At 42.3% G+C, this 15,306-nt stretch overlaps 1 protein-coding gene and 1 long non-coding RNA gene across 3 annotated transcripts in view; one reads left to right on the top strand and one right to left on the bottom strand.

Moving 5' to 3' along the window:
* Nucleotides 1-15,306, top strand: part of PKD2L1 (polycystin 2 like 1, transient receptor potential cation channel) — a 43,449-nt gene that overhangs the window by 19,104 nt on the left and 9,039 nt on the right. For both annotated transcript variants that reach the window (XM_070222877.1, XM_070222884.1), the window contains exons 3-5: nucleotides 5,997-6,124; nucleotides 6,569-6,822; nucleotides 8,057-8,281. In XM_070222877.1, coding sequence (XP_070078978.1) covers nucleotides 5,997-6,124; nucleotides 6,569-6,822; nucleotides 8,057-8,281 — 607 coding nt within the window. The remainder of the gene's footprint in view (nucleotides 1-5,996; nucleotides 6,125-6,568; nucleotides 6,823-8,056; nucleotides 8,282-15,306) is intronic.
* LOC138915706 (uncharacterized) overlaps nucleotides 1-15,306 on the bottom strand; it is a 25,319-nt gene continuing 10,013 nt past the window's right edge. The window contains exon 3 of the long non-coding RNA XR_011421830.1: nucleotides 1-1,619. This is a non-coding gene — a long non-coding RNA (uncharacterized lncRNA). The remainder of the gene's footprint in view (nucleotides 1,620-15,306) is intronic.

Genomic DNA, 15,306 nt, shown 5'->3' on the forward strand with positions numbered 1-15,306 from the left:
CAATTTTGTGTTCTGTTTTTATTACCATTTCAACGGCTGTATTATGCTCCATTAAATGACTCAATGATATAATTTACTTAACCCTTGCCTCTCTGTAGGACATTTAGGTTGTCTGCAATTTTTCAGTATTATAAATAACCCAGGTAACATTTTTGTGCAGGTGATTTCTGCTTTCTTTGGGACTCATCTATGTCAGAATATAATTCTTGATACAGATTTATATACAACTCCCCATTTACACCTGCATGAAGAAATCTGAAGCTGCTTTCAAGGCACTGATCTTTTGAGTTTATCAAGGGCTTTTGCACTTCACCTCCTAACTCAGATGTTAACCTCTTCAAATAGAGTTTTCTTATAAGGACACCTTACAAACTTGCACAATCCTAATCATTTGGATTAATTTTTGGAAGGAGACTCAGAGTCCCTCATCAGAAGGATTTGGAGTGGGAGAGCGATCATTGGTATAATGTAGAGTGGCGGCCAAATCCCTGGTCTTTGGACTCCGGCAGATCTGAGTTCAAATCCAAGTTCTACTTGCTTGCTATGTGATCTTTGGACAAGTTATTTAATGACATTCTGGATCTCAGTTATTTGCATAAAATGAAGATGGTAGTTCCCACTTTACGAGGTTTTTTCTGGAGTATAGCAGACAGTGTATGCAAAGCCTGGTGAATAATAAGTGTCAGTAATGGTGGTGGTTGTTATTATTCAGCAACTGTGAATTTGATCTGAGGACAAGGTTAAAAGGCATAGCATAGTATGTGAAGGAGAACTTAATTTCCGTCCAAGAGAAAAAAAATCAGATATTCTGTTTTGGACAGTGAAGCCATCACCTGGTCTCTGAATCCCCTTCAGAACATTCTTATGTAGTCATTATTCGCATGTCTGAAAATTTCCTGGGATGAGGCCCTCACTCCATCAAAAAGATACGAACTTCTGACATCCTGACATTTGCTATACTGACTCAAATTCTGGCTCCTTCCAGCTCCCAAACATCCTCTGGTCTAATGTACCTTTTGAAACACACAGAGCACTTTCACGCCTTGACTAGATCTTAAAGGAAGGCCAGCCACTGCCCAGAGCTGGATTGCCACGTGATCCTCAGCTGGAAGACCTCTGCTGACACTCTCAGAGGTGAAAGGGATGTTTGTGAAATGATCCGTTTCATAAGTGAAAGCACTAGTGGGTAGAAAGCTCTGCCTTTTATGGAGCTTAACTTTTCCCTCCTGTAACTTCGACCCCTTGGATATAGTTCTGTCCTTGGAGCTGAACAGAATTAGTTTACTGTGGAGGCCAACAGATTTCCATTTGAATCCTGGCTCCGTTAGTTGTTTACCTTGGGCAAGTTACTTCAGCTCTCTGAGACTGGAAAATAGGGTTAATAATAGCACTGAACAAATAGGGTGGTTGTAGGATTAAATGGAATTGGCATATCAAACACTTAGCACAGGGCATATAATAGGTGTTCTGAGGTAATAAATGGCTCCACTGGTCGTTTCTTTCTCCTGCTATGGAGAAGGCTGATGGTGGAATGGATATGCTGAGTCTCTGTCATTCAGAAATCTCTAAACCAGGTGTTCCCATTCTTCCTGGTAAAGTCCAGCAGTGATCCTTAATACCTAAAAAGAAATTAATAGGGTGAAATGAGGGGAGGAAGACACCAGGAAAGACCAACAAGTTGTTTTCAATCTTCTTCCACCATAATACACCTGAGGGATGTGAGCCCCTCCAAGACTGTCAGTGGTTCACAAGGGCAATGAATTCAATGGTTTTCCCCTGGGGTGAGCAGGAGCGCTCTAAGAGGTCTGTATAGTTTGTAAAGCTCTCCCAATCCCAGGGAGGTTCTGAGACCCACTTGGGAGACAGATCATTCCTTCTTCCCCACTCCTGATCTTGAGAATCACTGAAATAGACACTGAGAAATCCCCTGCCTTCTTGACAACTTTATCAAAGACAGGCGGGATTATATTGCAACAGGTCAAGGCAGGGTTCTAAGTGTGGTCCCAGGACAAATAGCAACCACAGTACGTGGGAACTGATTAGAAATGCAAATTATTGAGCCTCATCTAGACCTACCACAACGTGTTTTAACAAGCCTTCCAGGTGATTCTGATGCATGCTGAAGTTTGCATATCAGTGGGTTTATGAAAAGAGAGAGACACAGGAGCTGGAATCATCACCTCATCTAGAATCCTGGGTTTCCCCCGCCTCTCTTTTAGATTCAGACTGCAGCAGCCTCCAAGCCTGATACCCATCTGGTGATCTGGAAAGAGGCCTTGTTAGGGAGATTGAGGTCTGCCAGCACCATTTCTACCCTCACATTGTGTAAGGGTTACTGGTCGACTGTGCTTGCTCCTTAGGCCAGCCAAGGACTGGCGTTTTTTCTCTTACCCAAGACCTATTAAAAACTTGTTGTTCTCCTCTTTGGACTAGAATGTTCCAGCCTCTTTCCAACATCTACTAAGCAGAAGTTGTCCTTGACTATTTTGATGACATTGCTGTTATGGAGTCATACCACTTTACTCAGTTTGAAAATGATTCACTTATTTCATTCTACCCTGTATTACAGTTTATTATTTTTCCACTTTTGGTTCAGCCCAACAAACGCTCAGTGAGAACCTATTAAATACCAGGCACTATGCTAAATGAATAAAACACAGTCCCTGTCCCCTGAGGAGCATACAGTGGGTGACTAGAACTACTTGTTGAGCACCTACTGTTTTCAATGCATCATAAAGACATCATCTTTAATCTTCACAATATTACAAGAAAGGTATTGTATTTTCCACTTAACAGATGAGAAATCAGAGACTCAGAGCCCAAGTCTACACTGTAAGTGGCAGAGCTGGGATTTGAAGCTAGGTCAGTCTGGCTCCAAAGCCCATGCTCATTCTACAACAATACGTCTATTCTGGGACATCTCTTCCTCAATAGAAGTTTTTGAGAATAGAAACCAATGACACCTAGGAAGGTGTTTTGCACATAATAGCCTTTGAGTAATGTTTACTTAATGAATATAAAATTTGTCTTTAGAATAATCAGGTTGATGGACTGATAATATGGTCTACTAAGAATCATTTTGGGATATGAGATATAGTTGATTTTCATAGAGTGGCGGAGGAAAGCACCCTTCATCTCATGAGACAAAGTATAAAATTTGCAGAAGTAAGAATTAAAAAGGAAGAGAGGGTATTTGGATCTAGAGAAGGTATTAAATAGGTACTAAACCAGCTTTAGACCCTAATTTAGAAGGTTTTTAAGGTGGCTCCTTGGTTTTTCTGTATGTATGTACTTCAATTAAAAAGTTACAAAGAACAGTGAATACTGAATTTCTGAGTGTCAGCAGGCATTTGAACAGGTGAAGCCATTTCTCAGAATACATAGTCCTTACTGTCTTGGAAAATAATCAGAGATGTTATGCCTCCATAAAGGGTTGCCAACCAGTTCAGAGCAATGGTAATTCTGGACAGCAATTTAGAATTGGAGAAGAGAGAAAGCTATAGCAACAAGTACCACCTAGTGGCCATTCAGAAGTTGTAACAATTTAGTCAGCCTGTGATTAAGAAAAGTTCAGCTCACTGGCTATCAGTTCTAACTGTGTGATAGGCTCTCAGCAGAGAAAAGTTTGATTTCTAGCCCATTTTCCAGATCTAGAAAAGTTGAACCTGAGATCTCCAGACTAAGGATAGGTAATTACAGATTTGAGTTAGAGAGAAGTAAAGTCATTTCTTGGACTTAAGAGAGTGGAATGGGGAAATGTAAAGTAATATGCTTCCTTCTTTGCTGACTTCCCTCCTGGAAAAGCATGATGTTGCTTATGCCTAATATGGGACCACTCATTGACCCCTCTTTCCTCTAAGACCGTGGATGTGCTCTACTCTACCCCAAGCCATTCCCTTTCCAGATGGGTGGTGGGAGAAAATATGGCCCAAGACATGAAAATGAAAAAAAATTTTTTTAATGCTTTTTGGTGAGAAAGATTGGCCCTGAGCTAACATCTGTTGCCAATCTTCCTTTTCCCCCCCCAAATCCCCAGCACATAGTTGTCTACCCTAGTTGTAAATCATTCTAATTCTTCTATGTGGGAACGCCACCCCAGCATGGCTTGATGAGTGGTGCTGGGTCCGTACCCAGGATCCAAACTTGCAAACCCTGAGCTGCCAAAGTGGAGCACATGAACTTCACCACTAGGCCATGGGGCTGGTCCCTGAAAATGAAAATTCTTAAAGGGAATTTCTCAGAAGAGGTAGACAAATCCTACTTAAACGTTTTTGATGTAATTACAGACTTACAGAAAAGTTGCAAGAATGATGCAAATAATTCTTATATACATTTTACTCAGATTTCCCAAATATGAACATTTTGCCATGCTTGCTTTTTTCCTTTATCATTCTCTCCCTCTCTCTCCACACACACACACTACTGTTCGAGAGGAAATTGTCGACATCATGCCCCTTTACTCTTAAACAGTTTAACGTGTATTTTCTAAAAACAAGGACAAGGACTCTTATCAAAGTCAGGAAACTATCATTGGGATCTGGTAGAACAAACAGAACTTATTGCAGTTTCACCAATTATTCCACTGAAAACCTTTACAGCAAAAGAAAGAAATTATAGTCCAGGATTCAATCCTAACTAACTGCACAGATTGCATTGAGTTTTCATGTTTCTTTAGTCTCTTTTAATCTGGAACACTTCTTTAATCTTTGTTTGTTTTTCATGAACTGGCAAAAATTTTGAGTAGCAAAATAAATCATAATATTAACAAGTTATAACCTATAGAAAAAACCAAGAATTCATGAGTTCATACTGATACACATAAATTAATAAATAAATGAGAAAAAAGGGGGAGCTCTTTCAGAAGAGAAGGTCAACTAATAAATGCAGAAGAAATAATGCAATGAGAAAAACAACCGTTTGATAACCATAATAGTAATAATCAGGCAAAAGTCATCAATGGATGCTAAAACTAGTAGGTGAAAGTTTGATGAGTAAGAGGATATTTACATAGCTTCAAAGTATCTCCCCACAAAATACATATTAATTACAAAGAGAAAAACAATAATTTTACATCGAAGAAAGCTAGAAGACACCACTTTAATAAGAAATCAAAGTTAACATCACGAGTAATGATGCGATTAGACAGTATGTGCCTCCTGATAGGATGTCCTGAAAAGGACACACATCACATCTTTGATATTCCTTGCCAAAGTGCATAATCTGAATTTAAAACAAGAAAACATCAGGGAAATCTAAATTGAGGGATAATCTACAAAATAAATGGCTTATACTCCTCAGATTCTGCCTTTTAACCAGAAAACGTATAGCTTCCCTTGACAGCCCTACTTTAGACCAGCTGTGTGTGTTAGAGTGGTTGACAGAGATCTAGTTCTTCAGGGCAAAGGCCACATCTTTTTTCATCTGGAGATGCTATGAGTTCCTCTCTCAGGAGACAATAGTGCCCATCAAGAAGCACCAGGGCCAGAGATACTACACCTCCCTCCTATACCCGTGGCTGCAGAGTCACTGACTCCAGGGTCCAAGAGATCACATCTCCATTGTAAGTTGTTTGGCCAGGGCCTTGGAGCACTCTAGAATTTGGAGGCATTTTCCCAAAGGCATAAACATAGGACAAATAAAAGGTAGCACTTCCTGATGCAGAAGGCAGGTATTTCTTGCCTCTGGGGAATAAGAACTAAGAAGTTAAGCTGGTTCAGGAGAAGAAAGTGAATTTTCAGAATGAGAATGTCAAGAGACAATTACTGAGTGGAGTTCAGTCTTTCCAAGGTGAGTCGGGAGGAGAGGAGACCTTGTAGCCACAATTCCTAGATTCCCCAATACCACCATCAGCCCCCCCAGCAAACTCTAGGGGGTAGGTCTAATGGACTCTCATCTAGGTAGCATCTCTGGCCCTAGGGCAGTGGGCTTTCCTGTCTCCTCTGGAGAATGGAGATGGGAACTGTGAACAGGACACAGCCTCTTGGGTTGGTTTCTAGTGACCTATGGAATGACAAGCTCCAGTGCCTATTACTACACCAAAGTGATGTCTGAGCTCTTCTTACATACTCCATCAGACACCGGAGTCTCCTTCCAGTCCATCAACAGCATGGCGGACTTCTGGGATGTGAGTATCAGATCTCCTCAACCCCTCCCCTCTCCTCAATGGCCTGAAGCCACAGGCCAGGGTTCAGCGATGTCAGACAGCGGATCAGGCCATATCCAGAGACAAGTTCAGTCTTGGATCAGGCTGAATCAAAGGGTCCAGCAAAAACTAATGGGTCAGGCTAGAGTTCAAGTGGAGGAAGTTGAAGGATCAGGATTTTGATCAGGGAGTCAAGCCAGTAGTTAGACTAGTATTGGGAGTCAGAGTTAAGGCTGAACTTCAAAATGTATTTTAAATAAAGCGGTCAAGATCAAGATCAGGTCAATGTTCATGGGTCATCTGAGGAATCCAAAAGAAACAGACTGGAGTTAGGCTGGGGGGTGGTCAGGGAGTGAGGGCAAAGATCATTCTAAAGATAAGGGTCAGGATCAGGCTGGGTCAGGCTCAACCCAGCTCGTGGTCCAGTTTGCCCAGGGCCCACTACTGGATGGTTTGTATTGGACCAAATGGTACAACAACCAGAGCCTAGGCCATGGCTCCCACTCCTTCATCTACTATGAGAACCTGCTACTGGGGGTTCCGAGGCTGCGGCAGCTGAGGGTCCGCAATGACTCCTGCACGGTGCATGAGGACTTCCGCGATGACATTATGAACTGCTATGACGTCTACTCTCCAGAAAAGGAAGAGCAGCTCCCCTTTGGGCTCCTCAATGGCACAGCGTGAGTGAGTCCCCTGAGCAATGTCACAGGGCTTGCACCCCCAAGCCTGACATCATCCCAATGTTTGGGAACCACTTCCACTGAGCCTTAAAGAGCTGTAGATGTACTTAGGAGGTTGGGTGGGGACATCTCTCTGAGTCTTATCTATGACTGTTTGGAGATCTTGGTCAGGATCACTCAGGAGCAGAGAAGGTACAGAGCCATAGCCTCTGGACTTATTTCCACACATAGGTCAGAGGCACATTTGCCCTACTCTGGAGGTAGTCCTGCCAGAGAAAGCATTCTTTCTTGCCCAGAAGTCCCTCAGGAGTATGGAGAATGGAAGAAGCATTAACACTGACACATGAGTCATGGTTGGAAGAGCCTGACCCTTGGAACTGACTTGGGAAGGAGCAAGGGTCAAGGATGGATGAGAAATTAGGGAAGAAAGAGAAAAAGGGTGGAGAGGACAGGAAATAAGCGTCCAGGGAGGAAAGTGTATGGTCAGAACAGAGAATCAAGGGGTTATAGCGGCCAGATGCACGACCACAAGAGCAGAAAGGGTCTTTTCTGGATTGTATGAGTCAAGTGCTTCCCTTATGGGGACTACTCAGGCTGGGGTCAAAAGTGGGGCTTGGGGGGCTGTCCCCATGGCCTAGTGGTTAAGTTTGGCATGCTCCACTTCCACGGCCTGGATTCAGTTCCTGGGCGTGGACCTATACCACACCTCAGCAGCCATGCTGTGGCAGTGACCCACATACAAAATAAAGAAAGATTGTCACAGACGTTAGCTCAGGGAGAATCTTCCTTAAGCAAAAAGAGGAAGATTGGCAATAGATGCTAGCTCAGGGCAAATCTTCCTCAGCAAAAATAAAATAAAATAAAATAAAATAAAATAAAATAAAATAAAAGTGAGGCTTGGGTTTCTCATCCATAGTCTTGGGTGACATCATGAAAAATTAGGAGATTGACATTTGAGTTTCAGTTCTGCCACTAACTAGCTGGATTATCTCAGACAGCTAAATCTTAGTTTCCTCATCGGCAAAATGTGGATAATATTTACTCTCTCTTCTCAAACAGTTAGTAGTATCAAACAGGACAATATATGTGAAATGTATATTATGTGTGATACATATATATATAATATATGTGAAACTGTAAAGTCCAGACAATCAGAAAGTGTTGCCATTGCCTTGGGAGATCAGCTTTTGGGTTGACTCAGACCTCTCTGCTCAGATGGCTTCTTCCATGGCAGGTGGACATACCACTCAGAGGATGAGCTGGGGGGCTCCTCTCACTGGGGCCGGCTCACAAGCTACGGTGGAGGTGGCTACTACCTGGACCTTCCGGGATCCCGACAGGCCAGTGCAGAGGCACTCCGGGACCTTCAGGAGGGCCTGTGGCTAGACAGGGGCACTCGGGTGGTCTTCATTGACTTCTCCGTCTACAATGCTAACATCAATCTTTTCTGTATTTTGAGGTGGGTCTCCTTTCTTTTTTTTTTTTTATATTGAGTTAATGATAGGTTACAATCTTGTGAAATTTCAGCTGTACATTAATGTTTGTCATTCGTGTTGCAGGTGCACCACTTCACCCTTTGTGCCCACCCCCGACCCCACCTTTCCCCTGGTAGCCACTAATCTGTTCTCTTTGTCCACATTTTTAAATTCCTCATATGAGTGTAGTCATACAGAGATTATCCTTCTCTAACTGGCTTATTTCACTTAACATAATTCCTTCAAGGTCCATCCATGTTACTGCAAATGGAATGATTTTGTTCTGTTTTGCAGCTGAGTAGTATTCCATTGTATATATGTACCACATCTTCTTTATCCATTTGTCTGTTGATGGGCACTTAGGTTGCTTCCATGTCTTGGCTATTGTAAATAATGCTGCAATGAACATTGGGGTGCATAGGACTTTTGGGATTGCTGACGTCAAGCTCTTTGGATAAATACCCAGTAGTGGGATGGCTGGATCGTATGGTAGTTCTATTTGTAATTTTTTGAGGAATCTCCATACTGTTTTCCATAGTGGCTGCACCAGTTTGCATTCCCACCAGCAGTGTATGAGGGTTCCTTTTTCTCCGCAACCTCTCCAACATTTGTTACTATTAGTTTTAGATATTTTTGTCATTCTAATGCGTGTAAAGTGATATCTTAGTGTAGTTTTGATTTGCGTTTCCCTGATGATCAGCGATGATGAGCATCTTTTCATGTGCCTATTGGCCATCAGTATATCTTCTTTGGAGAAATGTCTGTTCATGTCTCCAGCCCATTTTTTATTTTCCGGTTTTCTTCAATTTCCTTTGTTTTTTGTCCCATGGTTTAATCTGATGAAGAGCTGCTACTCTCGGGTGTTGTCCTTCTACTTATCTCCTCTGCTCTTGGTTTTGTAGCCCCTTTCCTTTTTTTGATTTTTCAGGAATGAGGGTTTTCCTGAGGATTTCCTGAAGAGGAGGTTTTGTGGCAGTGAACTCCCTTAATTTTTGTTTATCTGGGAAAGTTTTTATTTCTCCATCGTATTTGAAGGATATTTTCACTGGGTAGAGAATTCTCGGCTGTAGGTTTTTGTCCTTCAGATTTTTGAATATATCATTCCACTCTCTTCTAGCCTGTAAAGTTTCTGCTGAGAAATCTGCTGATAGCCTGATGGGGGTTCCTTTGTAGGTTAGTTTCTTTTGCCTGGCTGTCCTTAGTATTTTCTCCTTGTCGTTGACTTTTGCTAGCTTCACTACTATATGCCGTGGAGTTGGTCTTCTTGCATTGATAAAGTTTGGAGATCTGTTGGCTTCTGTCACCTGAAGATCCATCTCTCTCACCAGATTTGGGAAGTTCTCAGCCATTATTTCTTTGAACAGGCTTTCTGCCCCTTTCTCCTTCTCTTCTCCCTCTGGTAAACCTATAATCCTTACATTGCATCTCCTAGTTGTGTCTGATAATTCTCGGAGAGTTTCTTCATTTCTTTTTAGTCTTACTTCTCTCTCCTCCTCTGCCTGCAGCATTTCTATATTCCCATCTTCCAAATTGCTAATTCTTTCCTGCATATTATCGGCCCTACTGTTCAGTGCATCTAGATTTTTCTTAATCTCCTCTATTGTGTTCTTCATTTCCAGTATTTCTGTTTGGTTCTTCTTTATTGTATCAAACTCTTTTGTGACATAGCTCCTGAACTCGTTGAGTTGTCTATCTGAATTCTCTCTTAACTCATTGAGTATTTTAATGATGGCTGTTTTGAAGTCATCATCATTTAGGTTATATATTTCATTTTCTTTGGGATTGTTGTCTGTGTATTTGTTGTTTTCCTTCTGTTCTGGAGATTTAATGTATTTTTTCATATTGCTTGATGTTGTAGATTTGTGCCTCTGCATAGAGATAGAGATTAGTTTCTCCTTCCACTTGTTTCTGCTGGTGTGGTGGGGGAGCAGCTGTTTATACTGCACCAACCAGGAACCCTATCCGCAGTTGCTAACTGGGCCTGGGCCCCTCCTCGTAGTCACAGTGGTCCTTTGGATTCCCTCTTCTGCCGTGGGGGCCATCATGGGGGGGCTTCAGGCTGCTGGTGCCTACTGTTGCAGCCCACCTAGACGTGCTCCCTCCTTGGGGTCTGCAACGGTGTTGTGGGCTTTTCCAGCAGCCAGGGGTAGGATCATTTATATTTGCTGCTCCGTCACTGTTGGCACTCACAAAATCTCACTTGTCCACTATAGGTTGCAGCAGAGCTACTGGCATCTTCTACAGTCTGTGGTTAGCTCACATAGCTATGCTACTTTTGTCCCAGGGTCTTCCAGCCTTGTGGCTGCCTGATGGGTGCTCTCTACTAGTGCTGTGCAGAGGCTTTTGCTGAGGCTGCTGTGAGCCTGTAGGGTTTCCCCCTAGGCTACGGAGCCGGGTCGCTGGAACTCCACCCAGCCCCAGTCCTGTTCCCCAGGAACTTGGGGAGCCCTTTGCCCTGACTGGGGGATAGCCAGAGATCCTGATTTCAGTGGTAGCTGGTCAGCTGCTGCCCTGCCTGATATTCTTCTCTCCGGGACCCTCCCGGTGTTGTGGATGCTGGGCGTGGCCCCTCTGCTAATGACAGACAGAGAGTTTTGTCTGCTGCCCAGGCGGAACTCTGGAGCTTCCCCCCCAGGCTGTGGAGCCGGCCTCTGGAGCTCCAACCAGCCCCAGTCCTCTCTGAGATCTCGGGCAATACCTTGCCCCACAGGGTGGGCAATGGCAGCTGGGGGTCGCCTCGCCCTCTGGGATTCTCTCCGGGACTTTCCTGGAGTTGTGAATGCTGGTTGTGGCCCCTCCGCTAATGGCAGACAGAGAGTTTTGTCTGCTGCCCAGGCGGAACTCTGGAGCTTCCCCTCCGGGCCGCAGAGCCGGCCTCTGGAGCTTCAACCAGCCCCAGTCCTCTCCGAGATCTCCGGCAATCCCTTGCCCAGCCATGCAGGCAGTGGCCGCTGGGGGGCCGCCAGGCCCTCTGTGATTCTCTCTGGGACCCTCCGGGTGCCGTGGACACCAGGTGGGATCTCCCCGCCAATGGCGGGGCGAGACTCTCCCCGCGGGCTCAAGTGTGTAACTCTAGAGTTTCCCTCTGCGTTTAGGAGTAATTGCGGGGGGTTTAGGTAGGGTTCTGGTCACCTGTTTCCACCGTCGCTCCTCTGGTGTGTGCTTGCTCCTGCCCTAGGTGTGTGTTGATCTTCTGGGAGCGTCCGTTGGAAGAAAGCCGCTTGCAGGTACTAGGCTGTTTGGTCGGGGTCGGAGAGTTTTCACCTATCTCCACCTCCTCCCGGAGGGAAGTCCGTCCGCCTTCCGATGTATAGTTGTGTGGGTCTCTCAGAAGTCCTGAGATGCTATCTGGATATCCTTTGGTAAGTGATGAGTGTCCAAATAATTGTAGACTCGAAGGGGGAGAGACAAAGAGGACTACTTATGGCGCCATCTTGGCTCTCCAGCCCATTTTTTTATCGGGTTGTTGGATTTTTTGTTGTTGAGCTGTGAGAGTTCTTTATATATTATGGATATTAAGCCTTTGTCAGATATATGACTTGCAAATATTTTTTCCCAGTTAGTGGGGTTTTTTTTGTTTCAATCCTGTTTTCATTTGCCTTGAAGAAGCTCTTTAGTCTGATAAAGTCCCATTTGTTTATTCTTTCAATTGTTTCCTTCTCTGAGAAGACATGGTATCTGAAAAGATCCTTTTAATACTGAAGTCAAAGAGTGTACTGCCTACGTTTTCTTCTAGAAGCCTTATGGTTTCAGGTCTCACCTTTAGGTCTTTGATCCATTTTGAGTTTATTTTGGTGAATGGTGAAAAAGAATGGTCAATTTTCATTCTTTTACATATGGCTTTCCAGTTTTCCCAGCACCATTTGTTGAAAAGACTTTTTCTCCATTGTATGCTCTCAGCTCCTTTGTCAAAGATAAGCTGTCCATAGATGTGTGGTTTTATTTCTGGGCTTTCAACTCTGTTCCATTGATCTGTGCACCTGTTTTTGTACCAGTGCCATGCTGTTTTGATTACTGTAGCCTTGTAGTATGTTTTGAAGTCAGGGATTGTGATGCCTCCTGTTTTGTTCTTTTTTCTCAGGATTGCTTTAGAAATTCGGGGTCTTTTGTTGCCCCATGTGAATTTTAGGATTCTTTGTTCTAATTCTGTAAAGAATGTCATTGGGATTCTGATTGGGATAGCGTTGAATCTGTAGATTGCTTTAGGCAGAATGGGCATTTTAACTATGTTTATTCTTCCAATCCAGGTACATGGAATGTCTTTCCATCTCCTTATGTCGTCATCCAATTCTCTCAGAAAGGCCTTGTAATTTTCATTATATAGGTCCTTCACTTCCTTGGTTAAATTTACCCCAAGGTATTTTATTCTTTTTGTTGCGATTGTGAATGGTATTGTGTTCTTGAGTTCTTTTTCTGTTAGTTCGTTATTAGAATATAGAAATGCTACTGATTTATGCAAATTGATTTTGTACCCTGCAACTTTGCTGTAGTTGTTGATTACTTCTAACAGTTTTCCAATGGATTCTTTGGGGTTTTCTATATATAAGATCATGTCATCTGCAAACAGCGAGAGTTTCACTTCTTCCCTCCCTATTTGGATTCCTTTTTCTTGCCTGATTACTCTGGCCAGGAACTCCAGTACTATGCTAAATAAGAGTGGGATAGAGGGCATCCTTGTCTCATTCCTGTTTTCAGGGGGATGGCCCTCAGTTTTTGCCCATTGAGGATGATGTTGGGTGTGGGTTTGTCATATATGGCCTTTATTATGTTGAGGTATTTCCCTTCTATGCCCATTTTGTTCAGAGTTTTTATCATAAATGGCTGTTGGATTTTGTCAAATGCCTTCTCTGCATCTATTGAGATGATCATGTGGTTTTTATTCCTCTGTTTGTTGATGTGGTGTATCACATTGATTGATTTGCGGATGTTGAACCATCCCTGTATCCCTGGTATGAATCCCACCTGATCATGATGTATGATCCTTTTAATGAATTGCTGAATTCTGGTTGCCAAAATTTTGTTTAGAATTTTTGCATCTATGTTCATCAGTGATATTGGCCTGTAGTTCTCTTTTTCGTGGTGTCCTTGTCAGGTTTTGGTATCAGTGTGATGTTGGCCTCATAGAATGTGTTAGGAAGTGTTCCATCCTCCCTAATTTTTTGGAATAGCTTGAAAAGGATAGGTATTAAATCCTCTCTGAAAGTTTGGTAGAATTCCCCAGGGAAGCCATGTGATCCTGGGGTTTTATTCTTTGGGATGTTTTTGATTGCTGTTTCAATCTCTTTCCTTGTGATCGGTCTGTTCAAATTCTCTGCTTCTTCTTGAGTGAGCTTTGGGAGATTGTGGGAGTCCAAGAATTTATCCATTTCCTCTAGGTTATCCATTCTGTTAGCATAGACTTTTTTGTAGCATTCTCTTATAATCCATTGTATTTCTGTAGAGTCTGTTGTTATTTCTCCTCTTTCAGTTCTGATTTTGTTTATTTGAGCTTACTCCCTTTTTTTTCTTTGTAAGTCTGGCTAGGGGTTTGTCAATTTTATTTATCTTCTCAAAGAACCAGCTCTTTGTTTAATTGATCCTTTCTACTGCCTTTTTCATTTCAATAGTATTTATTTCCTCTCTGATTTTTATTATTTCTCTCCTTCTGCTGACTTTGGGCTTTATTTGTTCTTCTTTCTCCAGTCCAGTTAGGTGTAGTTTAAGATTGCTTATTTGGGATTTTTCTTGTTTGTTAAGATGTGCCTGTATTGTGATGAATTTTCCTCTTAATACAGCTTTTGCTGTATCCCATATGAGTTGGTATGGCATGTTATCATTTTCATTTGTTTCCAGGTATTTTTTAATTTCTTCTTTAATTTCTTCAATGATGCATTGCTTGTTCAGTAGTGTATTGTTTAGTCTCCCCATCTTTGTGCCTTTCTCAGCTTTTTTCTTGTAATTAATTTCTAGCCTTATAGCATTATGATTGGAGAAGATGCTTGTTATTATTTCAATTTTTTTAAATTTGTAGAGGCTTGCCTTATTTCCCAACATATGGTCTATCCTTGAAAATGTTCCATGTGCACTTGAGAAGAATGTGTATTCTGCTGTTTTAGGATGAAGTGATATATCTATTAAGTCCAATTGTTTTAGTTTTTCATTCAGCTCCACTATTTCCTTGTTGATTTTCTGTCTGGATGATCTGTCCATTGATATGAGTGGGGTGTTGAGGTCTCCTACTATTATTGTGTTGTTTTTAACATCTTCCTTTAGGTCTGTTAATAGTTGCTTTATGAACCTTGGTGCTCCTATGTTGGGTGCATAGATATTTATAAGCGTTATTTCTTCTTGGTGAAGTGTCCCTTCGATCATTATATATTGTCCCTCTGTGTCTCTCTTTATCTGTCTTATTTTGAAATCCGCTTTGTCTGATATAAGAACTGCAACACCTGCTGTTGTTTTCTTGCTATTAGTTTGAAGTATTGTCCTCCACCCCTTCACTCTCAGCCTGTGTTTGTCCTTGGGGCTGAGGTGTGTTTCCTGGAGGCAACAAATTGTTGGATCTTGTTCTTTAATCCATTTTGCCACTCTGTGTCTTTTTACTGGAGAGTTCAATCCGTTTACACTGAGAGTGATTATTGATGCATGTGGACTTAATGCTGTCAATCTGTTGCTCGTTATCTGGTTTTCCTGCGTTTCTCTTCCTGTGTGCTTTAGCCTACCCATTTAATACTGCAATTTCTTATGGTGGGTTTCTTAGATTTTTCCGTATTTATGTTTTTTGGCTCTATTCTGTTTTTTAGTTTAGTGGCTACCCTGAAGTTTGTATTTAGAATCTCATGTACAATATAGTCTATTCTCTGGTGGTCTCTTACTCACTTGGCCTAGACTGATTTAGTCACTTTGCTCTTCCCTTCCTAAATTATTATTTTCATTTCTTATTCCAACTCGTGTTATGAGTTTGTAGTTAGAGTGATAAGATAGTCTTTGCTTTGGTAGTTTCCTTACCTTTATCCTAATGCTATAGTTG

The sequence above is a fragment of the Equus caballus genome, chromosome 1 (genome assembly GCF_041296265.1).
Source record: "Equus caballus isolate H_3958 breed thoroughbred chromosome 1, TB-T2T, whole genome shotgun sequence".
Taxonomy (NCBI): domain Eukaryota; kingdom Metazoa; phylum Chordata; class Mammalia; order Perissodactyla; family Equidae; genus Equus; species Equus caballus.